This window comes from Anabrus simplex, chromosome 2, assembly GCF_040414725.1.
Source record: "Anabrus simplex isolate iqAnaSimp1 chromosome 2, ASM4041472v1, whole genome shotgun sequence".
In the NCBI taxonomy this organism is placed as follows: Eukaryota; Metazoa; Arthropoda; class Insecta; order Orthoptera; family Tettigoniidae; genus Anabrus; species Anabrus simplex.
The window spans coordinates 274,291,941-274,318,675 of record NC_090266.1 but is presented as its reverse complement, the minus strand read 5'-3'; the positions used below and the strand labels follow the sequence as shown (position 1 = coordinate 274,318,675).

General features: G+C 42.6%; 1 protein-coding gene across 1 annotated transcript in view; it reads right to left on the bottom strand.

The window, feature by feature from the left end:
• Nucleotides 1–26,219, bottom strand: part of LOC136863511 (lutropin-choriogonadotropic hormone receptor-like) — a 132,775-nt gene extending 106,556 nt beyond the window's left edge. Inside the window, exon 1 of the mRNA XM_068225976.1 lies at nucleotides 25,561–26,219. Coding sequence (XP_068082077.1) covers nucleotides 25,561–26,219 — 659 coding nt within the window. The remainder of the gene's footprint in view (nucleotides 1–25,560) is intronic.
• Between the last annotated feature and the right edge of the window lie 516 nt (nucleotides 26,220–26,735).

The window sequence follows — 26,735 nt, the reverse complement described above, 5'->3', positions numbered from 1 at the left end:
ATAAGTTAACACAATTTTTAGATCTAGATACACATGCTACAAAAAGGTACAATATAAAAAAATACAGCAAATATATATATATATATATATGGCACAAAGATATATAACAATTTAGTGGCAGATACATCAAAGGAATTCCATGAGAGCAAAAAAAGGAAAGGTTTATCAAACCTCTCATGGGGAGTGCGGGTCGTGACGGAGTTACGGACCACAGCATCGAGGAGCAAGAATATAACAAAAAGAAAAAAAAGTCAAAATTCAAAGTACCCCAAAAAAATTATATACACTGACTGACAGAGCAAATGCAACACCAAGAAAGAGTGGTCAGAACTTTATGCCAATTGCAAGGTAGACTGACGTCACTGAGGTATGCTCATGATGTGAAATGCGCCGCTGTGCTGCGCACGTAGAGAACGATAAATGGGACACGGCGTTGGCGAATGGCCCATTTCGTACCGTGATTTTTCAGCCGACAGTCATTGTAGAACGTGTTGTCGTGTGCCACAGGACACGTGTATAGCTAAGAATGCCAGGCCGCCGTCAACGGAGGCATTTCCAGCAGACAGACGACTTTACGAGGGGTATGGTGATCGGGCTGAGAAGGGCAGGTTGGTCGCTTCGTCAAATCGCAGCCGATACCCATAGGGATGTGTCCACGGTGCAGCGCCTGTGGCGAAGATGGTTGGCGCAGGGACATGTGGCACGTGCGAGGGGTCCAGGCGCAGCCGGAGTGACGTCAGCACGCGAGGATCGGCGCATCCGCCGCCAAGCGGTGGCAGCCCCGCACGCCACGTTAACCGCCATTCTTCAGCATGTGCAAGACACCCTGGCTGTTCCAATATCGACCAGAACAATTTCCCGTCGATTGGTTGAAGGAGGCCTGCACTCCCGGCGTCCGCTCAGAAGACTACCATTGACTCCACAGCATAGACGTGCACGCCTGGCATGGTGCCGGGCTAGAGCGACTTGGATGAGGGAATGGCGGAACGTCGTGTTCTCCGATGAGTCACACTTCTGTTCTGTCAGTGATAGTCACCGCAGACGAGTGTGGCGTCGGCGTGGAGAAAGGTCAAATCCGGCAGTAACTGTGGAGCGCCCTACCGCTAGACAACGTGGCATCATGGTTTGGGGCGCTATTGCGTATGATTCCACGTCACCTCTAGTGCGTATTCAAGGCACGTTAAATGCCCACCGCTACGTGCAGCATGTGCTGCGGCCGGTGGCACTCCCGTACCTTCAGGGGCTGCCCAATGCTCTGTTTCAGCAGGATAATGCCCGTTCACACACTGCTCGCATCTCCCAACAGGCTCTACGAGGTGTACAGATGCTTCCGTGGCCAGCGTACTCTCCGGATCTCTCACCAATCGAACACGTGTGGGATCTCATTGGACGCCGTTTGCAAACTCTGCCCCAGCCTCGTACGGACGACCAACTGTGGCTAATGGTTGACAGAGAATAGAGAACCATCCCTCAGGACACCATCCGCACTCTTATTGACTCTGAACCTCGACGTGTTTCTGCGTGCATCGCCGCTCGCTGTGGTCCTACATCCTACTGAGTCGATGCCGTGCGCATTGTGTAACCTGCATATCGGTTTGAAATAAACATCAATTATTCGTCCGTGCCGTCTCTGTTTTTCCCCAACTTTCATCCCTTTCGAACCACTCCTCCTTGGTGTTGCATTGTCACTGTCAGTCAGTGTATATATAATAACTGAACAGCGCTAGGAAAGAGAGACCCGAACAAAGATGGGTATAAAACAAGAAGTATCAATCCGGAAAAAAATCAATTCCCAAGAAAAGGAAAAGGGTGGGGAGAGAAAGAAAAAGGAGAAAAATATATTATTTATCAGAAATAGAAGTATTGAATTTCTTTAGCTGAGAGATATGCACACGTTTGACATCAACAGGATCAGAAGTAGACTCTAAAAGGGCATTAGCAGGGGTAGGCAAAGAAATAATGCGAAATGGGCCTAACCAGTGGGAAGCTAATTTCGCAGAAATCTGGTCACTAGCAGAACTTTGGGGATGGTTACGTAAAAGAACCAAATCACCTAGTTTAAAAGTGGAGGGTCGATGACGGAAGTCATGAGTTTTCTGGGAGAGAAGTTGAGCAGCTTGAAGATTGGAAAGAGCTTCTGACCAAAGAGATGGAAGAGATTGAGAATCATCTGATTCTAAAAGGGGATGAAGATCCCAAGTGAGAGACAAAGGGGTGTGAAGATCACGACCCAGAAACAATTTAGCAGGAGTGAATCGGGTGGAAGAATTTACACTGGAATTAAAGGCAAGAACTAAATCAGAAAGATTGCGATCCCAGTCCTTATGATAGGAGGAATGAGAAATGGAAAGAGCAATTTTAAGATTTCTGTGATAGCGTTCGACATTGTTAGCCTGAGGATAATAAGGAGAAATATTGATCTTCTTAATTCCAAGTTGAAAGCACATTTGAAAGAAAGCTTTCGAGGTAAAGATAGATGCATTGTCAGAAACTAAATTTGAAGGCAAACCGATAAGAGGAAATATAACGTTGGAAAGAAGATTGATAACAATAGAAGAAGAGATTTTACGTAAAGGGTGGAGTACCAAATATTTGGAAAAAACCGTCCAATAAAGAAAAAAATATAGGTGTTACCACGTGATGAACGAACAAGAGGTCCGACCAGATCAATAAAAAAAGGTGTGAGCTGGGTAGGTGGGGGGAAGAGCAGAATGAATGCCAGCAGATCTAGAATTGAGAGGTTTAGCTAACTGACAGGGTTGGCAGGTGGAAACATAGTGACGGACAGAATTACGCAAATTAGGCCAAAAATAAAGAGAGGCAATGCGGGCGTAAGTTTTAGCAAATCCAAAATGCCCGCCTACAGGAGAAGAATGATAATAGGAAAGTATCATGGGCTGTAAAATAGAAGGGATGACAACTCTGGGAGAAGACTTAGGTGTGGGTTTGAAGAGAAGTAGACCTTTAGAGAAAACAAAATGACCACGATAAGAAGGGTCAGAAAGCAAAGCCTTCGTTTTAACACAAAAATCATCCTGAAGTTGATGAGATTGACAGGATTGAAAAGATAATGGAAAATCAATCAAAGAACAAATTAAAGTATCCAAAGGCGGTGAATCAGAGGAGGGAAGAGAGTGAGAAGTAGGAAGAAAAGAAGAAACATCAGAGGGGGAAGGATCAAAAAGACGAGATAGAGCATCAGCAACACAATTCTGAGTACTAGAGATAAATTTAATAGAAAATTTAAAACGGGAAAGACGGAGCAACCAGCGGCCAGTTTTGCCGATTTTAGGGGCATTAGTAAGGAGCCATGAAAGGGCTTGGTTATCAGTTTTGACGAGAAATTCCTTGTGATCAAGTTAGTCAGAGAAATGTTCTAGAGTAGTGACTAAAGCTAAAGCCTCTCGCTCATAAATAGAGTAAGTGCGTTCGGCAGGTGAAAGTAATTTACTAAAATAAGCAATAGGTAGAGGGGTATCCTGAACAATTTGATGAAGAACTCCAGAAATAGCATGATCAGAAGCATCAGTGTGGACCTCGAAGGGTAAAGAAAAATCGGGAAACTGTAGAATGGGAGCTTTAACAAGAAGAGATTTAAGGGTAGAAAAGGCCTGTTGTTGAGTAGAAGTCCAAAGAAATTTAACACCCTTACGTTTAAGATAGTGCAATGGTTCAGCAATGTGAGAAAAATTGGGAATAAAACGATTATAAAAAGAAACCATACCAAGAAAAGTACGTAGTTGTTTGATGTTTTTAAGAGGAGAAGGTTGAGTAATAGCAGCAGTACGATCAGGATCAACAGAAACGCCTTGAGAAGAAATGATATGACCTAAACATTTTACGGAGGTTTGGGCAAGAGAGAGCTTGGAAGGGTTAATAGTGAGACCAGCGGTACGAAGATGAGAGAGTACTTCAGTAAGATGAAATATATGAGAATCAAAATCAGGAGAAAAGATCAATAAATCGTCGACATAGGGATAAAGATATTTGTATTTAATGTCCGAAAAAAGGGAGTCAACAAGGCGTTGCATGACTTGAGAACCGACATTAAGACCGAAAGGCAACTTAGTAAATTGATAGAGGCCATTAGGGGTAATAAAGGCAGTAAGTTTAGAACTAGCCGCATCAAGAGGAATTTGGTGAAAGGCAGAGTTGCAATCAAAAATAGAAAAATATTTGGCATTAGCAAAAAACTGAAAGGCGTTTTGCAACTTAGGGAGAGGATAAGCATCATATTGAATCTTATTATTGAGATGACGGTAATCAACTACGAAACACGTAGAATTGTGAGGCTTATTAACCAGAAAGGCAGGAGAAGCTTAATTGGAGGTAGAAGGGATAATAGTGCCATCAGTTAGCATTTGGGATATGTGCCGTTCCAAAAGTTGCATGCGAGGTGGACTAAGATGGTAAGGGGGGATCTGACGGGAGAGTGGTCCAAAAGATCAATGTGGGCCTCATAATTGCGAACAGTACCAAGTTGTTCCGTAACGACGTCAGAAAATTCATCAAGAAGTGAAGTTAAGACTTCCTGTTGAGACTGAGTAACATAAATATGCGGGTGAGAAAAACGGAACGACGTAGGGTAATCAGAAGGATTAATCAACGGAATACTAGTTACAGAATCAAAGTGAAAAGAGATGGAAGAAGTGTGAGAGTGGAGAATGAGACCAGTATGAGAAAAAAAATTATAACCTAGTATAAGGGGAATAGGAAGATCCTGAGCAACATAAAAAGGAAAAGACCAAGAAAGTTTAGAAATCTTAACTGTAAGACTAAGTTGACCCAATATATTTAAGGGGTGACGTGAGATAGAAGTGCAGAATAAATCCGAAGAATGTAATTGCAGATGAGGGTGTAATTGCAGTAGCTGATGGAAAAACGAGGAACTGATAAGTGAAAGAGAGGCCCCAGAATCTAACAAAGCGATAGAAGGAATATTCTGAAGTAGAGCCAGAATGTAAGAAGATGGAGTCGAGCACGGGACAGCAGATGGCAGATTTTCCCCCCATGGACCGAATGCTGCCTACACACGGCGGGAGGGAGCGTTTCCCGAACGTGGAGTGGGACAATTACGAGCAAGATGACCTCGGCCTTGACAGTGGAAACAAGAAAGCGAAGAGACGGGCGGAGGAGTAAGAGAAGAAGAAGGAGAAGAAGAGGGAAGTGGAGAAGAAAAGGTAGGAAAAGGAGGGGAAACAGAAGCATAATACGAAGCATTACTGTAGGAATTAAAGGTATCCATTTGAGCTAGATGATAAAGATGAGAAATAGAAGTAGGAGGAGAAAAGGGGTTAATTAAGAGTCGAAACGGAGGGGCAGCATAAAAACGAACAAGCGAAATGATTTCTTGTGGATGTTCGGAGAGAGCAAGAACGTCAGCAAAGTTGATAAGAGAATCTAAAAAGGCATAAGTGGGTTCGTCAAGGCGTTGATGACGACGTAAGAATACCGAGCTTAATTGTTGGCGAACTTCATAGGGAAGAAAATAATTATGCACAAGAGAGCGGAATTGAAACCAATCAGAACAAGCAGACATATGTTGTAACCAGAAATTGCTGAAGTGGCCAGTAGTTTTAGGATACAAAAGGGAAAGCAGTTGAGAAAATGGAGCCAGATTCAATTTAAAAAAATTTCGAGCAGAAAACAACCAAAGAGTGAGTACATGCGGATGCGTAGAAGTGAGCTGGGGGACTAAGTCGACAGAAGTCTTAATAAGATGAAAATTTATAGCATCGGAATGAGAAGAAGTAGAAAAAGGATTAGAAGATTCATACAAAAATTGCGGAGACGGAGTAGGGGGTGGTGTAGGCTGAGGGGGGCGGTGGGAGAGAAAGGTGGGGGAGGGGGCGATTGACAGAGCGAAGTTTTGTCAGGCGGAAGGAAAGCCGTATAATCCCTAAAGGGTGCTTTCGTTGGTGAAGAAGTTGCAAAGGATAACTCAGAAGACGAAACAGAACCTGTAGAAGAAGAAAAAGAACTAGTAGAAAGTATATCATAAGGAAGAAAAGGGATTGGAGCAGACAAATTAATAGGAGGAGAAGAAGAAGTAGAAGAAGTGTCAGATTGATAAGGAGAAAAATTATCGGAAAAACAAGCCATCATAAAAAGACGCAAAAGGCAAAGAAAAAGAAAAGACAGGAATCGAACCCGTGTTGATCTGCTACCAATACTGTTGGAGCGACGACAGGATAATCTTATAGTTTGATATACCACAATGAAATAAAATGTACCATAATAGATAAGATAACGTTAGGTGATTAAACGTGCTTAATAAAAATATAATAAGAAGTAGGCTATGATGAGGAAAATCGCGCAGTAAGGAAGGAACTAGGCCCAAAAGAAGATGATCAGAATAACAGTGCAAAATAATATATAAATATATTTTAACAACCATAAGTTAACAACCAGATAAAAAATTGGAAATGGAAGAAAAATCAAAAAAAGATGTGCCACATTTACAAAAGTATACAATAAGCATCGAAACCAGAACCCTGAAACGAAAAAGGACGCATGGGATGGGAAAGGGGACTAGGATGAGAAAGGATCTTCTTCACCGGTTAATTGAATAGTTTATCAGTAGCAATAGGTCATAAATGAGAACTGAAGAAGCTTTCTTTTTGCAAATAGTCCGTAGCGCAGTTCATAAGTAGAAAGAGTCTATGTGAAAGTTTTAAAGCGAAGCATTGCCACTCGACTGAGTAAAGTATTTATAATAGGCAAATGCCAGAATGAAGGTAACGTCCAAATGTAAACAAATGTGTTATAAGCCTTGCTCACCGAGTTGTAGCAGATAATGTCCAGCTGAAGTTGACATAATAGCACAGCACACAGTTGTAGCGTGTGTAAATCCACCACTCCGCCACGAAAGCCCGACTTAAGGATGGATGGGCGGAGAGAGCAATATAAAGAGGAAAGGAAGTTTCCAGAAACGAAGCGAAGGCTATACACACTAGCGAGTTCTAGAAAGAATAAAGTCACGTGGTGCACAGTACACAAGCACGGCAAAGTGTAGCACAGCTGACGTAATCAGTCGAGTTGACAGTAGGTGAGCAGAGTACATCATGCGGCGAGCGTAGAATTGAAGCAAGCAGCGCCAAGCAAGGTAGGGAAACGTAGAGTATATAGGGAGATCGTAATACAACTTTGCTTTCAACCATAAAATAGAATTCGAAAAGTTTATGGAGATCATTATGACTAGAGTTTCCAAATATTGCTTTGGCAATACAAAGAAGAATTTAAGAAAAAACGGTCACTAGACCATTAAGTAGACCTGGGTACAATTAGGTAGATACAAATAACATGTCGATATAAGGAATTGCATATGAGATCGTGACAGACTTCTTTGAAGACAGAATAATTTATCGACTATTAAAAAGGGATCAAAATAGCAATTTTTACACTTTAGAAGATTAAGTACAATAGTTACACACCAACATTGATAGTTAATAAAAAACGAAGGCCACTTTTACAAATTTGGAAAACTCAAAAAGTAAAGATTAGAAGGACAGGAAAGGAAAGGACAGGGAATGAGAAAAGCAATGTTAACCATGACAAAAAAGATAGAAACATAGGAATGGCAAGGGAGAGAGATAGTAAAAATCAGGCTGCTATAAATTCAAAGTCATTCTAGCACACGCACACATGTCGTTTATAAAGGTTCAACATCGGTCAGTCATTCACTTCATTTAATTTTAAAACGTTCGCCCAAGCTATGAGTCCTTTGTGCAAAATTTGTAAGTAAGTCTTGATGATTTGAAGTTCATGAAATAAACAGTGAGAAGTGCCCTGAATGGCCAGAGTTCGAAATATAACTTAAGGTCTGAGGGGAAAAGTTGGAGATGAATAGTCCAAAGTGTCAGAATAAGATAGTAAAACTCTGCTCACCGGGCATAGTGATGATAACACAAAGTCACGTTGAAGATGGAAATATTGTAGAAACGCAACGGACCAGCCGTGCGTAAAGCTTCTGCTCCCACCGCTCGAGTTGACACAGATTGCCTGACCGCCGGAAACAAGGCAGCGGCGACTTATATAGCGCAAGAGAAGCGGAGCCGAGAACACACGGGAACATCTTGACGTAGTAGAATGCAGGCTGGGAGGTAGAGTCAACAAACAGTCGCTGGTGAGCCGAGTGAGCAGACGGAGCAAGATGAGTTTACTTGCAGTATAGACAGCAGCACGGCGGCGAAGTAGGCAGAAGGTAAGCTCGAACATCAACGTAGTGGAATGGTTGGGAAGCTCGTAACACTATACCCTAGGACGCCATTCGCGCCTTATACGCGTCTATGCCATAACTCTTGGAACACGTTATCAGTGCCCATGGAAGACCTAGTGCCTACTAGGCAACAGGACACATGCTGAATCTAGGTGACTGAAATGCTAATCGTTTCTGCAGAACATACTAATTAACACGCCCTGTGAGTATGAACTGCCTATCTCTAGTCTTTCAAGGTGTTATGTTTTTATGGACATAAGTGTATCATTGCGATAAGTCACTGAATCAATTTCTCTTGGGAAATAAATGGACTGTAACTCGATGAAAAACTATTGACTAAATTCGTTGGGAAAATTTCTCTGAACGTAGCAAACATTTTCGGATGAATAATTTCGTAGCTACTAAATATATGAGATCGTTGGGATCGGTCTTACATTTGGTTGATCACTCTATCACACACTTCTTTGGCATCTACAGTCAGATTTACACCAGAGCTGTATTTAGATCTTTTTTGTTGTTTGAGTAGCACATTCAACTTCATCTACCTGATACCTTTCAGTGTCCTCTCTTATTTCAGAAACACCTGATTAAAAAACGTTGTAATATATTGGATATGGTAACTGCGTTGACACTCTGCATCAGAATCGTGTTATACAAAATATATACATGTTTTATCACCCCATAGTAGAATATAAAAATCAAAACAAGAATTGTTAAGTCATTTTTTAAAACCAAAACACCCCCTTATTGATACATCATCCCAGCCATCTTCGTTCTCAATCTTATCAAGACATTGCAAAAAATGTGATTTATTTTCATGAACACTACTCACAAACCTAGAGTGAAAGTTCCATTTTGTTGAAGAAACTGTTAGAATTAGCTTATTGCAAACTGATCGCAATGCATCACTTCTCTTAGGCGATGAAGAGGAAAACGTAGTGAATCCTGTAATGTTTGCGAAGAACAACCTAACGGATAATTTGTTCTTGCTACAAGCATTTCGTAATACCAAATTTAGTTGATGAGCTTAACAGCGAACGTACTTGGCATAAGGAAAAGAATTCTGCATCAGAGCCTGAACAACTCCCTTACTCCCTTGCATCACCGCGGTTCCATCAAAGGCCTGAGCTATGAGCATTTCCTCAACATTGAAATGTTCAAGCCGGTTTTTTCAAATCTCGCTGAGACCATAGGCTGTCTTATCAGTAACATTTTCAAAGGAAAGGATTCTTTCAACATGTATTTTAATGACCCAATGTGATAACAAATTGACTTTGGCAATTAATATGTGTTGCTTCAGCTGCCTGCACAGAAAAAAAATAGTTGCAATAATGATATCATTGACCAAGTCCTCAATGTACACTTGATACACACAATATAGTAGTTCGTTTTGTATAATGTGTGATGTATATTTAGAAACTGATGTGCGAGTGCTGTTCAAATGGTCATCTTTCGATATTACCAAGAAGATATAACTAATCTAAGAAATTAACACGGTTTGCTGATTCCTGTTATTCATTATGGCCCCTCAGTGCTAACTCGTGAGTTCCAAAATATTTTATGCACTCTACTACTCTATTTAGTATGTGAACATTTTTTGTGACTACTTCATTATATTACTGGATTGAAATTTTATATGCAGAGTCAATTTGTGCACCAGTGTTAACAGTCCCAAGTATTTTGTATTTACAGGTATTTTCTAACTGTAGTGCGCTTTCCTCATGTGTTTTAATTCGTTCAATTAAATGTTTTAGATCCTTACACCTAGTCGTTGACCACAATCCTTCACCACGAAATAACACACAGTAAAAACAAAACTCTTGAACTAGAGGTTTGTCTACAGCAACCGTAAGCAATTCCACCTCAAAATAACGCTCTTCCCACTCGTAGTGCATACGGCGAAATGTGGTAATGAAATCTACTGAAATATACTGGAGAAAGATTTTTTGTTTAAAAATAGTGAACTTTTTTTCTTGCAATATTGAGTTACTTTGTGATAAAAATTAAATATAGACAGTGTCAATAAAAAATCATTTAAGATTAATGTAAGTGTGAAATATTCTCTTAGCTCAAACACACAGCCAGTTTCTGCTTAGAGTTATGGCTTCTCTAAATGTTGAGTTTGTTTTCTGGAGTTCGGGAGCAATTTTTGACAGGGTCATTTCGAATGTACCAATGTTCATTCTAAGGTAGGTACTGTAAAAATTTACTTTCATCGTCCACCAAATGAGGAAAGAAAGTTTATTATTCCCCTTAATTTTTCCTATTAATTAAACTTGGATGTATCCAACATGTCCTCCTTTTACATTTTTTGTTCACATTTCTTCTTTCTTCTTCTTCATCATCCAGCGCAATCGCAATAATTGCCAACTCTCTCGTAGAGAACTCGCCTGACATTCTACAGCAACAACGACCTGATCTCAACTAAGTGGTCAAGACCGAAGCTTGCCCTTAGGCTGCTCGTCCTAATGCGAATACCTACTGTTTGTGATCGGACTGTGACCGTGGCGATCGTACCCATAGTGTGAATCATCCTTTACACTCTGCTGATGTTGGTGTTTTTCGTCTATTTCCTGTAGCTGAGCAGGTGTCCACGCTCACCACCAGCGACCATCTCCAACGATCAAACGCTGCCCTTTAATGTAGGCCTTTAGGCCTTGAAATCTTGCTTTGCCTAGGTGCCTGCGTAAAATGTTTTGTTCCTTGATGACGCCATTGTCCATGTCCCTTCTCATCCAAATTTTCTCACCTTTTAGGTTGCTGGTATTCCTCAGCACTATTTCCACCATCAGAGTTGATATTAATTTAACCTTGATCGCTCTCCTACCCTTCACTTTCCCCACTCTATATACATCGTCTATGTCCACCTTACTAAAGTTTGTCTTCATTTTACTTTGTACACTGACTGACAGAGCAAATGCAACACCAAGAAGGAGTGGTCAGAACTGTATGCCAATTGCAGGGTAGACTGACGTCACTGAGGTATGCTCATGATGTGAAATGCGCCGCTGTGCTGCGCACGTAGCGAACGATAAATGGGACACGGCGTTGGCGAATGGCCCACTTCGTACCGTGATTTCTCAGCCGACAGTCATTGTAGAACGTGTTGTCGTGTGCCACAGGACACGTGTATAGCTAAGAATGCCAGGCCGCCGTCAACGGAGGCATTTCCAGCAGACAGACGACTTAACGAGGGGTATGGTGATCGGGCTGAGAAGGGCAGGTTGGTCGCTTCGTCAAATCGCAGCCGATACCCATAGGGATGTGTCCACGGTGCAGCGCCTGTGGCGAAGATGGTTGGCGCAGGGACATGTGGCACGTGCGAGGGGTCCAGGCGCAGCCCGAGTGACGTCAGCACGCGAGGATCGGCGCATCCGCCGCCAAGCGGTGGCAGCCCCGCACGCCACGTCAACCGCCATTCTTCAGCATGTGCAAGACACCCTGGCTGTTCCAATATCGACCAGAACAATTTCCCGTCGATTGGTTGAAGGAGGCCTGCACTCCCGGCGTCCGCTCAGAAGACTACCATTGACTCCACAGCATAGACGTGCACGCCTGGCATGGTGCCGGGCTAGAGCGACTTGGATGAGGGAATGGCGGAACGTCGTCTTCTCCGATGAGTCACGCTTCTGTTCTGTCAGTGATAGTCACCGCAGACGAGTGTGGCGTCGGCGTGGAGAAAGGTCAAATCCGGCAGTAACTGTGGAGCGCCCTACCGCTAGACAACGCGGCATCATGGTTTGGGGCGCTATTTCGTATGATTCCACGTCACCTCTAGTGCGTATTCAAGGCACGTTAAATGCCCACCGCTACGTGCAGCATGTGCTGCGGCCGGTGGCACTCCCGTACCTTCAGGGGCTGCCCAATGCTCTGTTTCAGCAGGATAATGCCCGCCCACACACTGCTCGCATCTCCCAACAGGCTCTACGAGGTGTACAGATGCTTCCGTGGCCAGCGTACTCTCCGGATCTCTCACCAATCGAACACGTGTGGGATCTCATTGGACGCCGTTTGCAAACTCTGCCCCAGCCTCGTACGGACGACCAACTGTGGCAAATGGTTGACAGAGAATGGAGAACCATCCCTCAGGACACCATCCGCACTCTTATTGACTCTGTACCTCGACGTGTTTCTGCGTGCATCGCCGCTCGCGGTGGTCCTACATCCTACTGAGTCGATGCCGTGCGCATTGTGTAACCTGCATATCGGTTTGAAATAAACATCAATTATTCGTCCGTGCCGTCTCTGTTTTTTCCCCAACTTTCATCCCTTTCGAACCACTCCTTCTTGGTGTTGCATTTGCTCTGTCAGTCAGTGTATTACTTCTACCACTTTAAATACTATTTCCACCTTGCTTTCGTTGTCTCTTTCCGGCACAACATAAATAAAAAGGTTTTTCCTCCTGAGCTCCTGGTTAGTCCTGTTTTCAACCACTTTACTTGACTCAGTTCCTCCTCTAAATCCCTGACTTTGGTCTTCAGTCGTTCTACTTCCTCCGTGTTATGAGCCACTCTCTCTTTTATCACATTTATCTCCTCTTTAACACACTGTTTTAACTCTTGTATTTCCTTATTTATTTCCTTGGCTTGTTCTCTAATTAGGTCTCTTGTTTGCTCATCCTAACATGCTTCTTTGATCAGTTCCTTAATCATTTCGAATTCTTCCCATCCGATTGCACCAATTGGTCCAGGCCACGGGTTTAGCTCAACTCCACCAATTTCCAATAAGGTTGCTATCACTGCGGCTACCAACAAGGTTACCAATACACCCAATTGCTGCCCATTTTTCATCTCTCCTCTCACTTTTTCACATTTCACTCCTCCATTCCACCTTCCTATAGCTGCCCTGTACTGCACCAATGAATCGCCCATATTCAGCACTCTACTCAGCACATTCGCTCACTCCACTGTCTCAGTCACGGCTGCCAATGTTTGTACTGTTGAGTGTACGTTGTTTAACGTCATACTACGACAGAAATATTTTCAACAATCCTGGGATAAAAGTGTGCTAAGACTGGGGAGGTAGCGGTCGTGGCCTTGATTGAAGTGTAGCCCCGGTGTCTGCCTCAGGTGAAATAGGGTTACCGACAGCGGGGTTTCGAACTCACTGTCACTTGCAGAGACACGTTTCGTATCACATAGTCCACTCGTCCTGTTGAACAGATTAAACTAAGGTCGAGGTTACACTAATGAAGCAAGCAGGATGTTGCCGTACGGGAAAAGACATTTCCAGAAAGTCACTTTCCTTAATTTCATAACATTTTCTGATCTATCCAAGTACCTTGGGTCACTCAAACACAGGACTTGTCCAGTAACTTCCTGAACCTTACCTGTCTGTGCACTAAACCAACACACCAGGCAAATTCTGGGGTGGTACCTTAATTAAGGCCACGCCCGCTTCCTTCCCATTCCTAGCCCTTTCAAATCCCATCGTCGCCATAAGACGTATCTGTGCCGGTGCGACGTAAAGCAAACTGTAAGCTAAATCAGGACTGAACAACAGTGGCGAATGGGAGCCACACAGATCTTAGACCGGCTTTCGGCACTGGCTTCTTCGTACTACCTCCTCATTCGCGTGACGTGCGATCATAGCATGAGTGAAATGTTCCGTTCTGCTTACAATATGACCGTCCGGCTCCATGGCTAAGTGGTTAGCGTGCTGGCCTTTGGTCACAAGGGTCCCGGGTTCGATTCCCGACGGAATCGGGAATTTTAACTATAATTGGTTAACTCCCCTGACACGGGGACTGGGTGTATGTGCCGTCTTCTTCATCATTCAATCCTCATCACGACGCGCATGTCGCCGACATGCACCTATTGAGCCGAAGTCCTCGGACACCTCCCGACACTAAAAGCCATGCGCCAATTCATTTAAAATATGACCAAGTTCTACACAAGTTTTCTTCATGAATGGTCACCAAATCTGTTCAAACTGGCAGGTCGAATCATCAGCATGTTTGGTACGAAGAGCCTGTGTGAAAGTGGGGTTCGAACCCGCTATCTCCCGAATGCTATCTGATAGCTCCGTGAGTCAAACCGTGCTGCCAAATGCTCGATCTCTCTCTCTCCGCTATGAATCTTGCGAAGTCTCGCATCAGAAGCTCTCCCTCGGAGGGTAATACGAAATAATCCATTCGTCTGATGAGTTGTAATTCAATTACTCAAACTAGAAAATGCATGCACGGACTGGAGCCCAAGTTGCAGCGTGTATATTCTAGAAATTCAGAGAATACATAAACGGTTTATAAGATATCATCATTATAAGAAATATGGATGTTACCGATGTATGATAACCTGTAATACCTAAATAAACAATGGCATAACTAGTATATGAATTTCAAATTCTTATTGGCATAACTCAATTTATAACATCGGAGAAAATTATTGATGGAACAGTTTTATATACGATTAGTAACATTGACTTTGATAATACATATTTTATCCCTCCCAGGTTAGCTTCAAAGTTCCTCGCGTTAACTCGCGACATTATGGTTGGAAACGCGCTCTCAAGGACATCTGTCGACCACTCACCACTTTACAGGATCCGTAATATGTTTGCGGTGAAATGAAATGAAATGGCGTGTGGCTTTTAGTGCTAGGAGTGTCCAAGGACAAATTCGGCTCGCCTGATGCAGGTCTTTTGATTTGACACCCGTAGGTGACCTGCGCGTCGTGATGAGGATGAAATGATGATGAAGACGACACATACACCCAGCCCCCGTCCCTGCGGAATTAACCAATTAAGGTTAAAATTCCTGACCCTGCCGGGAATCGAACCCAGGACTCCTGGGACCAAAGGCCAGCACACTTACCATTTAGCCATGGAGCCGGACATGTTTACGGTAAGATTGTATGTCCTATGCTGCTAATGCTAAACTGTCGCATTCGATAACCCATTATCTCACAAGCTATTTCCCTATTTCTCGTCAACACATATACCGGTCTGAACACACTGTAGTAAAATTATGTAACATGTTTAATAACTGAATGAGTTATAAACTTTCTTTTTACAAACTTTATGACTTTTAAAATTAATTAAGTCCGACTTGTTGGATGAATTGTCAGCGTACTGGCCTTCGGTTCAGAGGGTCCCGGGTTCGATTACCGGTTGGATCGGGGATTTTAATCGCTTCTGATTAATTCTTCTGGCCCGGGGACTGGGTCTTTGTGTCCGTCCCATCACTCTCCTCTTCATATTTAGACAACACACCACATTACCAACAACCACAGAAACACGCAATGGTGATTACATCCCTCCATATAGGGTTGGCGTCAGGAAGGGTATCCGGCCGTAAAATAGGGCCAAATCCACATGTGCGACTCAGTTCGCACCCGCGACCCCACAAGCGTGGGAAATAGCCGTAGGAAAAAGAAAGAATGACTTTTAAAATTAAATTTCAAATTTAAAAAAAATAAGACGAAAGTTAATTGCAGTGCTTTTGTAGGAGAAGTACCATACATTTGAAAGAATATGTGCAATATACAAACAAAAAAAACATTACTCTAGCTTTATTAGTTTAAAAAGAATGGGTCTCTTATTTTGAAAAACATAGTTCAGAGATATTAAGTTTTGAATTGTCAATCACAGCAGGAATTCAGAGGTTTTTTACTCTAGTGACCTCCTGCTGCATAGTCTGGATCCTCTCCCTCATCTCTACCATTCATTATATTCCTTCTCCGCTTCTGCCTAGCTGTCTTTGTCATTTGTTGAGCTGCCAACTACGCTTTCTGTACACGAACTATGCCCAGTTCTTGCCTTCCTCTGATTATGTTGTGCCCCAAATTCACTACCAGGTTCTCCAAAACATTCAGTCTACTAACCCTCCTATAACTGAAAGTTATAACAGCATCAGAAATGCCTAGTAATAGAGTTTTTAGTCCAATAAAAATATGTTAGGGGCACGAGACCATATAATGTTGTTGAATGATCCGTTCACATTTTGAGTTTTACGATGCAAGCATTTCTGTAATACGCCTGGGCTTGATCTGCCCACCACAGAGGGAGCAAGACACACTTTCAAAAAGCACATTTGCAATGATACTTAGAGTACCGGGGGTACACCTTCTCCGGCCATTTAAACTGCGCGCCCTCTATAAGACCATCTATGTAATCTATCTTGAACTGATGTTATGCAAGATACTTGGGTTTTTATCCGTTAGATATCTCTGTCATCGTTTTTGTTGCTCCCCTTAGCGGGTCGAACTCTAATTTCTTTATTAAGAAATTTGTGTTGTGACAGGTGGCAGACCTTAAGTTTTGAAGTTTGTTTTGTTAACATGTAAAAGTTGTCAACACTTCTGCTGGTTCCTTCTTCAACAGTAACCAACCAATCAGAAATTTGTAAATATTTTCTCTAGCCAATTAAATTTGGGGTTTGTACAGGAATTCAGCCTATCTGTAAATAGTTGTGGAAACTTCCCTTCGACATACTATAAACACTGGGCGCTTTGGGGCCATGTTGTCATCTTCAACGCTCCAGTTTATTGAGTGCGGCGTGTCCTAGCGGAGGTAGGAATCGTGGGCGGCTTTGGGAAGGCCCAACAAAGCAAGGTAATGGCAGAATTTTTATAACATGTATTAACTCCAGCAGATAGCTTGAGGAGAAGGTTTCAAACCCCTTTTATTTATGTAAAGTTCTAAATTTGGTGGTAAATATAGAATTTCGCAAGCTGAGGACTCTGTTCTATTCCCTACTGAGAAATATGTAAACTAAGGGAACAAAGAGTGATAGCCCTCTGTTGATTCCCATTCATAACTGGAATGGGTGACTAAGATTTCCAAACCTCAAAATTTCTTAACACTATTTTGGCATTTAAAGTTTCTTACTTAGTCACCCTGCGGAGAATAGGCTTAGTCTCTGTATCATTGGGCCATACACCCACTTAGGGTTTTTAACCATTTCTATAAGGAGGGCAAGAGTTTAGCCTCCTATCCTTTCGTTTACAGGTCAGTCTTGTGCAACCTTTTATTTTTCACATTAAGGCCAGTAGTATGGTCAGTCATGCCCCTGTTTATTAGATAATAGTTTGTGGTATGAAGTTCATTTTAAGAACAGCAGGTTATAAAACTGTTGAGCAATAGACAAGCCCAAAATCAGGCCTACATGATTGTGAATACTTTAATTGAGGACAACCAAGTGTAACCTTGTGCGCAAGAAGAAACTTATGCCTCTGCGAGGCTGGACTATACTACCGTTTGGAGCTCATCCTTCTAGGCAATGTAAGTGAGTGGAGCAAGACATGCTCTTGTTGAACATTGTACTTTTTTTGGAGCAATTAGGCTCATTACTGTGCAAGTTGTCACGTGGATAATTCTCTAATGTTTTTGTTCCTGATATTCGGACTTATTGTCCGCTGTTGTTGTTGGAGCTGACGAGCTCATTAACATTGTTATTATATGATTGTTGATCATTCAAATTTTCTATTCCTCCAATTTTAAACTCAGAAAAAAAGGAAAGAAATAAAATTCCAAAATTTGTTGTATTAAGTTCTGTTATTGTTAATTAGTTGTCCGCCCATTCACTCCTCCCGCTTCTTATCCCTCTGTGAGTCACGGAAATCCCGGAACATTTAGATCTATACTCACTTTATCTAAACTGTCATTTGTTTGCAGACTGGGTGTTTCTACGTTCAGTTTTCGTTTTGAGCCCTAGGGGGCGTGGTACCTTCACTTCCACAATTCATATTTTGTTCATGTCCACCTTCCGAGCCTTGCATCCCCACTAACCTCACTCGCTGGATTTACTTTATTTTCTCTAAATACCCATTTTTGAACACGCCCTTCGGTTTCGTTATTTTACGCAAAAAATGTTAAGAATCGTGAAGATAGAGACAAATATTCGATCACGAAAATCACTATGCTGTACTCTGTTTACAAGAAAACCGAGCCATAACTTCGCGCTGCAGTGTTTATCCGTGTAGTCAATTTAATCAGCATGATACCAACCTAGAAATGAAAGAAACGATAGAATTCTAGATTGCTTGATTCTAAAGATATGCCCGATCAAATGTTCCATTACAACCAAGCCTAGAAAACTTGCAACAGTTTCTTAAAAAATGTGTTGAATACCCTAAATACTATCCGGTTCTTTTGATTAATACGCCAAAATGATCACAAAATGCTAAATAATTTTATTAGAGAAAGAGTGAAAAATGTCAAAATTCTTCAAATTCGACATACAATGTTACCTTAACTATGCTCTGAAAATTGTTGGCGCTCTGTATATCAGCGACCCCCTTCAGAAATGTATACTTTCTTACTTAGTGATACTGCGTAAACAGTAATATTTCAGACATAACACAACCCTTCTGAGTAAGTTTAATTAAATTTAGCATGCTTGTTAAGTCAGCTTTAAACTATATAAATGTAACCTAATGAAAATATTAGATAACACGTAGTTCATTAATTAATATCATTTATATTTTAGTGAAATTATCAATGTTTATATTCTCTGTATACAACCTAGTGCTGTTTATTTCTGTTATTATTACTGTTACGAATAAAACAGCGTCTGTTTATTACTCTGATTTCTTTCAGGATCACCCAATAAATGTACACACACATACACACACACAATTCTAATAAACCTTGAATGTCCATACTCACTAATTACTGTATATTTACAAGTTTCTCTTCTTTCGCCACAGCAGGCGGCCCTGCTCGTTAATATTACCTGCGGACGGCTATAATCCTTACTTTCACTTCTCCAAGTTTAGTCACCTCAAACAGCAGCTGTGTGTGGACCGCTGGATTTTAACACAGTGCTACTGGCTACACAACACACGATGATTATTCCTTGGTTCGACTACAGAGAGAGTCCAGGAATTCATACAATCACATGCAGTGAATAACAAAACAGCAAAAGCTCAACAGTAGTGAACAGCAAGACGATACTCATAACAGAGGATATTAACACAGGTCTAACTGCACTCACTACATACCGGACGAGTTGGCCGTGCGGTTAGGGTTGCGCAGTTGTGAGCTTGCATCCGGGAGATAATGGGTTCGAATCCCACTGTCGGCAGCCCTGAAAATGGTTTTCCGTGTTTTCCCATTTTCACACAAGTCAAATGTTGGGGCTGCACCTTAATTAAGGCCACGGCCACTTTCTTCCCACTCCTAGGCCTTTCCTATTCCATCGTCGCCAAAAACCTATCTGTGTCGGTGCGACGTGAACCAAATAGCAAAAAAAAAAAAGTTAGCACTCACTATAGCTGATTATTCAAGCGCTGACTCACGGCAGTCCTCAATCAACATAGGTACACAAACACACAGTACTCTCAGGCAGTACACAGTCTTCCCTTCCGTACGACGTCTCCGGCCCAACTACTCACCTGACACTCCGGCAAAACAACACCTCCTCGTTCAGACCTCTGTGGAACACCAGCGAAAGCCAACAGCTAACACACTGGGTCTCACTGTCTCCAGCACTGAGTCCAACACTGACCCCGAGTCCAGCACTGACCCCGAGACCAGCCCCAACTGACTATCCGTGGCTAGCCTCCCTTTTTATAGCTCGGGCGATGTGCACCAGAATATTCGTGATGTGGCCAGAGACGGAATATTCTCGTTGAATCTACAAGAAACTCACAGGTAAGCCAGCCATGCACTCCAGTCCGGTTGGCAGCTCCCCGGTTGGCTTACTCACTATTCCCTTCCAAGAAGTACGGAAAGGTGCTACCGCAGGGCTGGCACGTAACATCAATATTATTATTATTACAAAACATTAAACTTATGTGTATAAATAGTTAATGTTATTATTGCCCACTGAAGGTGAAATATATAAATTTATAAAATGTCTAACGTATCTCTGTAGGTTTACTATAATTGAGGATGTTTTTCCCTTTTGTTTTCCAGATTTATAAAATAAAATAAAATTAAATTAAAAATCCAAGGCACATAACGAAAGAAAAACAAAAAAGGTCTTATTTTGAAAGTTTCACTGTTTCATTTTTTATTGTTTCTACGTAGGGCTACCTATTTTATTTCAGAGACCACTCATTTAGTTAATATACATTTTACATGATTGAAATCAAATTAATAGGACATATAGATTTCGTTTGTAACTGCTGGCGTAGTGTGTTTTGTTCACCATTACGCGAAGAGATATACGTTGAAACGAACTTAATGATATTACCAGACACCAGACATTTCTCCAGAGAAGAGTGATACTAATCCGCAGCAGGCTATTTTTGAGGAAGAGCGTGACGTTCGTATCATACGTAATGATACAGATATGGAAGAAAAGGCCTATTGTGCTAATGAAACGAATGGCCGTCCGACGTTCTTTTCACACACACATGCTGCTGTGGTGCTGTAGTAAAGGAGGGTAGAGATGATGGGCGAACTACTCACTAACACCACCCCGAGGGAGAGGGCAGTTAATTAGAGCGCTGTGAACTATTATGGCAGGGGGCTGACCCAAAGAACCGTTCTGGTGATCATCCCTACGCCAAATTATTTACTGATTAGTCATTGCTCGTAAATCTTGCAACAACGCTGTACCATTTGCTTATTTCTTGCTCCTACTTGCTTTGCGTCAGAAGTCTGTCCCCATGAAGGAGAATTATCGGCACTGTTACCGCAATGCATTTTGGGCAAGAGGAAGAACAATAAATATTTATTATGGATAATATGAAAAACAATCGTGCTGATATTACTGAGATAAAATACCTCTTCACAACGAACAATTCTGACAGCACATCGCTGTGTTCTACAGGGGAGAAAGAAAATGAAAAAAGACCAGACTTCATATTATACTTGCTTTATTACATTCAGGCAAGAGTTGTGAATTTTATTATCCAGTCTAGCGGCAACGCAGTACGGCTTCTTTATTTCTTGCTTCCATTTCCTTGGCGTTGGTGTGTTCTGAGACGAACATTTTGCCGTGAGCATGTGGCAATATTATCGCACATGGCTCCCAGCCATTCCTTAAAGAAGACATTTCTCCAGGGAAGAGTGATGTTCTATTATCACGATCTAGTATCTTCAAGGTAGTTATTTAATGATAGGTCTGGAATAACGAAGTCGTTACTTGATCCTAAAAATTTACTCACATCAAAAGTAGTTTTGCCTCATCCATGTATGTAATTTAACTGTATTTCTATCTTGGCCTGTCCTATGCAGACCGGAAAGACTACCTTTAGAATGTTTGTAACCATACAACAGCACGTACCTCAATCCACAGGCAGAGTGCCACGTTTATATGGGAGGCAGTAATTCAGATGAAGTTGTAGCACTGGTATGGAACATTAGAGGAGTGTTCTGAGCAGCACAGTGAGCATCTAGGATGGCACGACGCACAATGTCAAGCTGTGAACTTGTACGCATAATCACATTATGTCAAGGATTGTCAACATGGGCAGTCTCGACATGTGGGCCGTATTCAAAGTGATGTGGTTCAATCATGGAGGCGATACAGGGAGACAGGAACTGTTGACTTGCCATGCACAGGTCGTCCAAGGGCTACGATTGCAAACGATGGCCATTATCTTCGAATTTCAGCTCGAAGGAATCCTGAACGCAGTTTAACCATACTGAACAACGATGTTCGTTCAGCCACAGGTCACTGCGTTTCAATTCAAACTTTGAGAAATAGGTTGCACCAGGCACAACTTCACTCTCGACGAGAATGGCGAGGCCCAGTTCTCAAACCTAGACATTATGGAGCGCGGTAAAAATGCGCCTTATATTACCCTGAATGGTATCTTCAGAATTTCATAAAGTCCTTTACAACGATGAATGTGACATAAGCCTTGTTCTTGGCGATCGACGGCGATATGCTTGGAGGCAATCTGGTCAGGCTTCACGTCTTGGACACATTGTCCAGCACGTGCTGCAAGGTGATTGTTCCCTGGTGTTTTGAAGTGGCATAATGTGTGGTGGCCACCGTATGCCACTCGTAGCCATGCAGGGCAATGCGACACATGGACGACATCCTACGACCCATAGTAACACCTTATAGCCATTATTTTGGATGATAATTTGTCTTAAAGGACGATAATGGATACATCAGTCGAGCAGTTCTGGTTAATTACGTCCTTCGTGATCATGATATCGGTCGACTAGAGTGGCCACCAAGTTTTCCGGACAAGAACCCTATCGAACATGCCTGCAATAAATTAATGAAGGCTGTATAGGGAGTTACGACCCATCATCCACTCTGCGAGACCCACGCCGAATCACCATTGAGGAGTTGGGCAATTGAGACCAACATTACCGTGATGAATTAGTGGACAGTATGCCAAGACGAATTCAGGTCTGCATTAATGCAAGGGAACGTGATACTCGGTCTCATGGCACTGTTGTGTGTTATATTCAGTAACTCAAATCGATAAAGCAAGGTTTTATTACTGTAGAGGTTCCCATTTGTTGTTTTGTTGGGCAGTAAATAACGGTGATTTGGTACCTCTGTATGTCTCTCTTTTGTTCCTTTTGTAAACATTCAGAAGCTCTTTGGTCCGAGAGGAAGCAAAACATTTCTTGATGTGTGTATCTTTAAAGAAAACTGTGAATATAGGAACGATATCTTCAATGAAGTCTATGAGCAACTCCTTCCTTCTTTACAACAGTGATTTGTAAACTACTCCTGCTCACGGGTGGTTGTTCTTACCGAGTAGAATAGTTTGACATATCCCTACATGGCGAGCCAATACTGATTCAGAAGAGTTTAAACAATTCGAGAATGATCTTGGTCTTTCCCTGGCTTGGAGGAACATATACTGTACAAGACAGACAGGTGGTTGAGAAAAAATGGTCCAATCGCTTTCTAAATTGCAGGAGTATACCTTCAAGCGCTCGAGAAGAACAGTGTTGATCGCTCTCAAACCAACTAGAATACGTATAAAACATTCAAGTGCTTGAGAAGATTAGTCTCGATCGCTCTCAAACAAACTACAGAATGTATAAAATATTCAGGCTCTCGAGAAGTACGGAGTTGATCGCCTTCAGACGAACTCTCTCTCTTAGTCCAACCCTTCGTAAGGGTGTAGTGGCATCACGCGACAATCCTTTTGGTGATCTTCCTCCAGGAGTCTCTGCTTTGGGCATGGTGACTTGCTTGCTGTAAGCTCATCCTGGTTAAGTTCTTGATCTGGTCCATCCATCGTAACGGCGCACGTCCTCTAGGTCTTCGGCCTTCGACTTTTCCCTCTATGATAAGTATTTCCATTGCCTCCTGTCTTCTGGCAATATGACCAAAATATCCGAGTTGTTTTTGGTTGATAAGGGTCGACAGTCTTGTTCTGATGCCGAGCTGTTGCAGGATCGATTCATTAGTACGGTGTGCTGTCCATGGTATTCGCAGTAGTCTCTTATAGCACCACATTTCTAGAGCACCAATCCTGCGGTAATCCGCCGTCTTCATCGTCCAAGTTTCTGCTGCATAGGTCGCGATAGGTAAGATCAGAGTTCGCATGAGGGTGAGCTTTGTCTTGGAAGTGATGGAGGTGTCCTTCCAGATGCGAGTAAGTTTTGCTCTTGAATTTCTCGCAATTGCAATGCGCTTGCGGATCTCAGGTTCACAGTCTCCAGTATTTGTGACAATAGATCCTAGATACTCGAAGCGACTGACAACCTCATAATCCGCAATTCTTGTTATGGCAGGTCTGTTGTTATTAAAACGGTCTACAATCATCACTTTGGTCTTTTTATTGTTGATTTCAAGACCATATTCTCTGCTTCGCTCGTCTAGCCTCCGCATGATGGTTTCTAATTCATGATCATCTGTTGCAATAATCACGGTGTCATCTGCATATCTGAGGTTGTTAATTTTCCTGCCACCAACTGTGATGCCGTCACTCCAGTCCTCGAGAATCTCCCTCATAATATACTCACTGTATACATTAAATAAGAGGGGGGAAAGAATGCAACCTTGTCGCACATCAGCACAAGTAGAAAAGACGTCTGAGAGGTCGCCATTAACTCTCACTGTCGCAGTGTTCGAAGAGTACAATTGTTGGATCAGGTACACTAAATGTCTTGGCGTCCCCATCTCAGTGAGTATAGCCCAGAGCTTTGACCATTTTACCTTGTCGAAGGCTTTCTTGTAGTCCACGAAGCACAGGAACATCTTGATATTATATTCCATTGTCTTCTCTATGAGCTGCCGGATGTTTAGGATCTGCTCACGAGTTCCTTTGCCTGGAACAAACCCGGTTTGTTCCTCTGAGATTTGTGTAAGTAAGAAGGTCTTCAGCCTCTCGTTCAGCACCGTGAGCATGATTTTACTTGCATGGGAGATGAGGGCTATCGTTTGATAATATGCACAGTCAAGTGGAGAACCTTTCTTGAACAGTGGTACGAAGACGGAGTGGCACCACTGGTCCGGCCAATTTCCAGATGTCCATATCTTCTGACATAACTTGTGCAGGATGTCGACACCTAGGTCACACATGTTCTTTAGGATTTCAGCAGTGATTCCATCTTGGCCTGGTGCTTTCCGGTTCCGGAGCTTTTTTATTGCATGTTCCACTTCTTCTCTAAGGATCATTGGTTCAAAGTCTGTTGGGTTCTGGAGACCTGGCATTGGTTGTGGGTCATCAGTGAACAGCTTGATGCAGTATTCTCTCCATACTTTGGCGATGCCCGCTGCATTTGTGATGATATTCCCTTGGTCATGTTTAATAATCTGAGTCTTAGGCATAAACTCTCGTGCTAAGTATTTTACCTTGTCGTACAGTTCTGTGCTGTGATTTTTGGTCGCATGCGCCTCTAGTTCTGCACACAGTTTCTTAATGTGTTCATTCTTGTCTCTTCTACAAGCATGTTTGATATCACTGTTCAGTTTTTTCATTAGTCGTCCTTGTTGTTCTGGATCTGTAACTGTGAGCCGGATGTTAAGTCTCATTTCAACTAGTGCCAAGGTTTCGTCAGTCATCCAGTGTTGTCGCTTCACTATAGTGTTCATTTCTGGGACCTTGCTCGCTGCGTCTGTGATCCATTCTTCAATTCTCTTCCAAGCCATGTCACAATTTCCCTCTAGGTCAGGTGGCCCAGTGCTTCGTAGTTTTTCTTGGAAAGCAATTGACTCAGGGGCCGCTAACTTTTTCGAGTTTATTTTGACAACTGGTTTGCTCAGTTTGATTCTAAGGTAGGCCCAGAGTAAACGATGATCCGATCCGCATTCGGCACTAGGTTTTGTTTTCACATTACGGAAGGAGGTTCTCCATCTTTTATCGACAAGGATGTAATCAATTTGGTTCTTAACATGCCCATTCGGAGAGGTCCACGTAAAGAGACGGTGTGTGTGGTGTTGAAACATGGTATTCATAATGGAAAGATTGTTTTCGCTTGCAAACTGTATCAACCGGTTGCCTCGCTCATTACGTGCACCCAGGCCATACTGTCCTATAGTTTCTCGCAAGTGGTTATCCATCGAGGTGGTTCCTACTTTTGTATTGAAGTCTCCCAATATGATGGTAATACCTTTTGGTTTAAGTAATGCAATTGTATTTTCCATGTCTGCATAGAAGTCTTCGATTTCTTGGTCGTCTGCAGCGGTGGTGGGTGGATATACCTGGATCAGGTGTAGTTTATATGGTTTAGTGTTGAGAGTGAGGGTCAGTATTCTTTCGTTGATAGGTCTGTATTCCTCAACATATTGGGATATCCGCTTATCAACAAGAAACGCGACGCCATTCTGACCTGTATCATTTGCCCCGGCGATGTATATTACATGGTCATCTGTTTCAAAATGCCCACATCCTTTCCAGTGAGTTTCTGACAGTCCACAAATGTCTATTTGGTGTTTCTTTAGTTCTCTTTCTACAATGCGAAGTTTTCCCGTCTGAAGTAACCCTCTCACATTCCATGTAGCTATTGCTTTACCTTTGCGAAGTTGGTCTGCATTTGGTCGATCAGTAGCAGATTTACCGTGCGAGGCCTGATCGTTCACCTCTGCACGTCCGGTCGCACATTTCACATCGTTCGGCCCGGACCCAAACTGACGCCGATCGCTACTCGGGTCGCGCAGCATACCAATATTCATTTCGTGACTCTGCATGATGCGCTCATGGGATGATAATCAGGTGGTTTCCCCTTGCCTTCCTGATCCTATGCCGTTGGCCATCCAGTGGCTCTTCCGCCTTTAGGGGCAGTTTCCCACCCCAAGGACAAGAGGGTGCCCTGGATCTCTACCTGCTCGTCCGCCCTCCGGGGAGGCCGTTGGCACTTGGTAGAGGGGGACCACTTATACCGGTGGTCACTCGGTAGACGCAGTTTAATGTCATGCCCGGGACTTTCAAACGAACTAGAATACAATAAAACATGAAAATGTTCGAGAAGAAAGGAGTTGATCGCCTTCAAACCTAGAAGACGTAATATACAAAACAATGAAGCATTGAAAAAGAATGGTCTCGATCACTCTCAAAGCTAGAATGACATAAATATCAAACATTCATGCGTTCGAGAAGAACGATTGTGATCTCTCGCAAATTTACGACATACAGGGTTATTCAGCTGAGATGTCCACCTCAAATCACTCGTGAACGGTTAAAGATATTGACATTCTGTTTTCTCT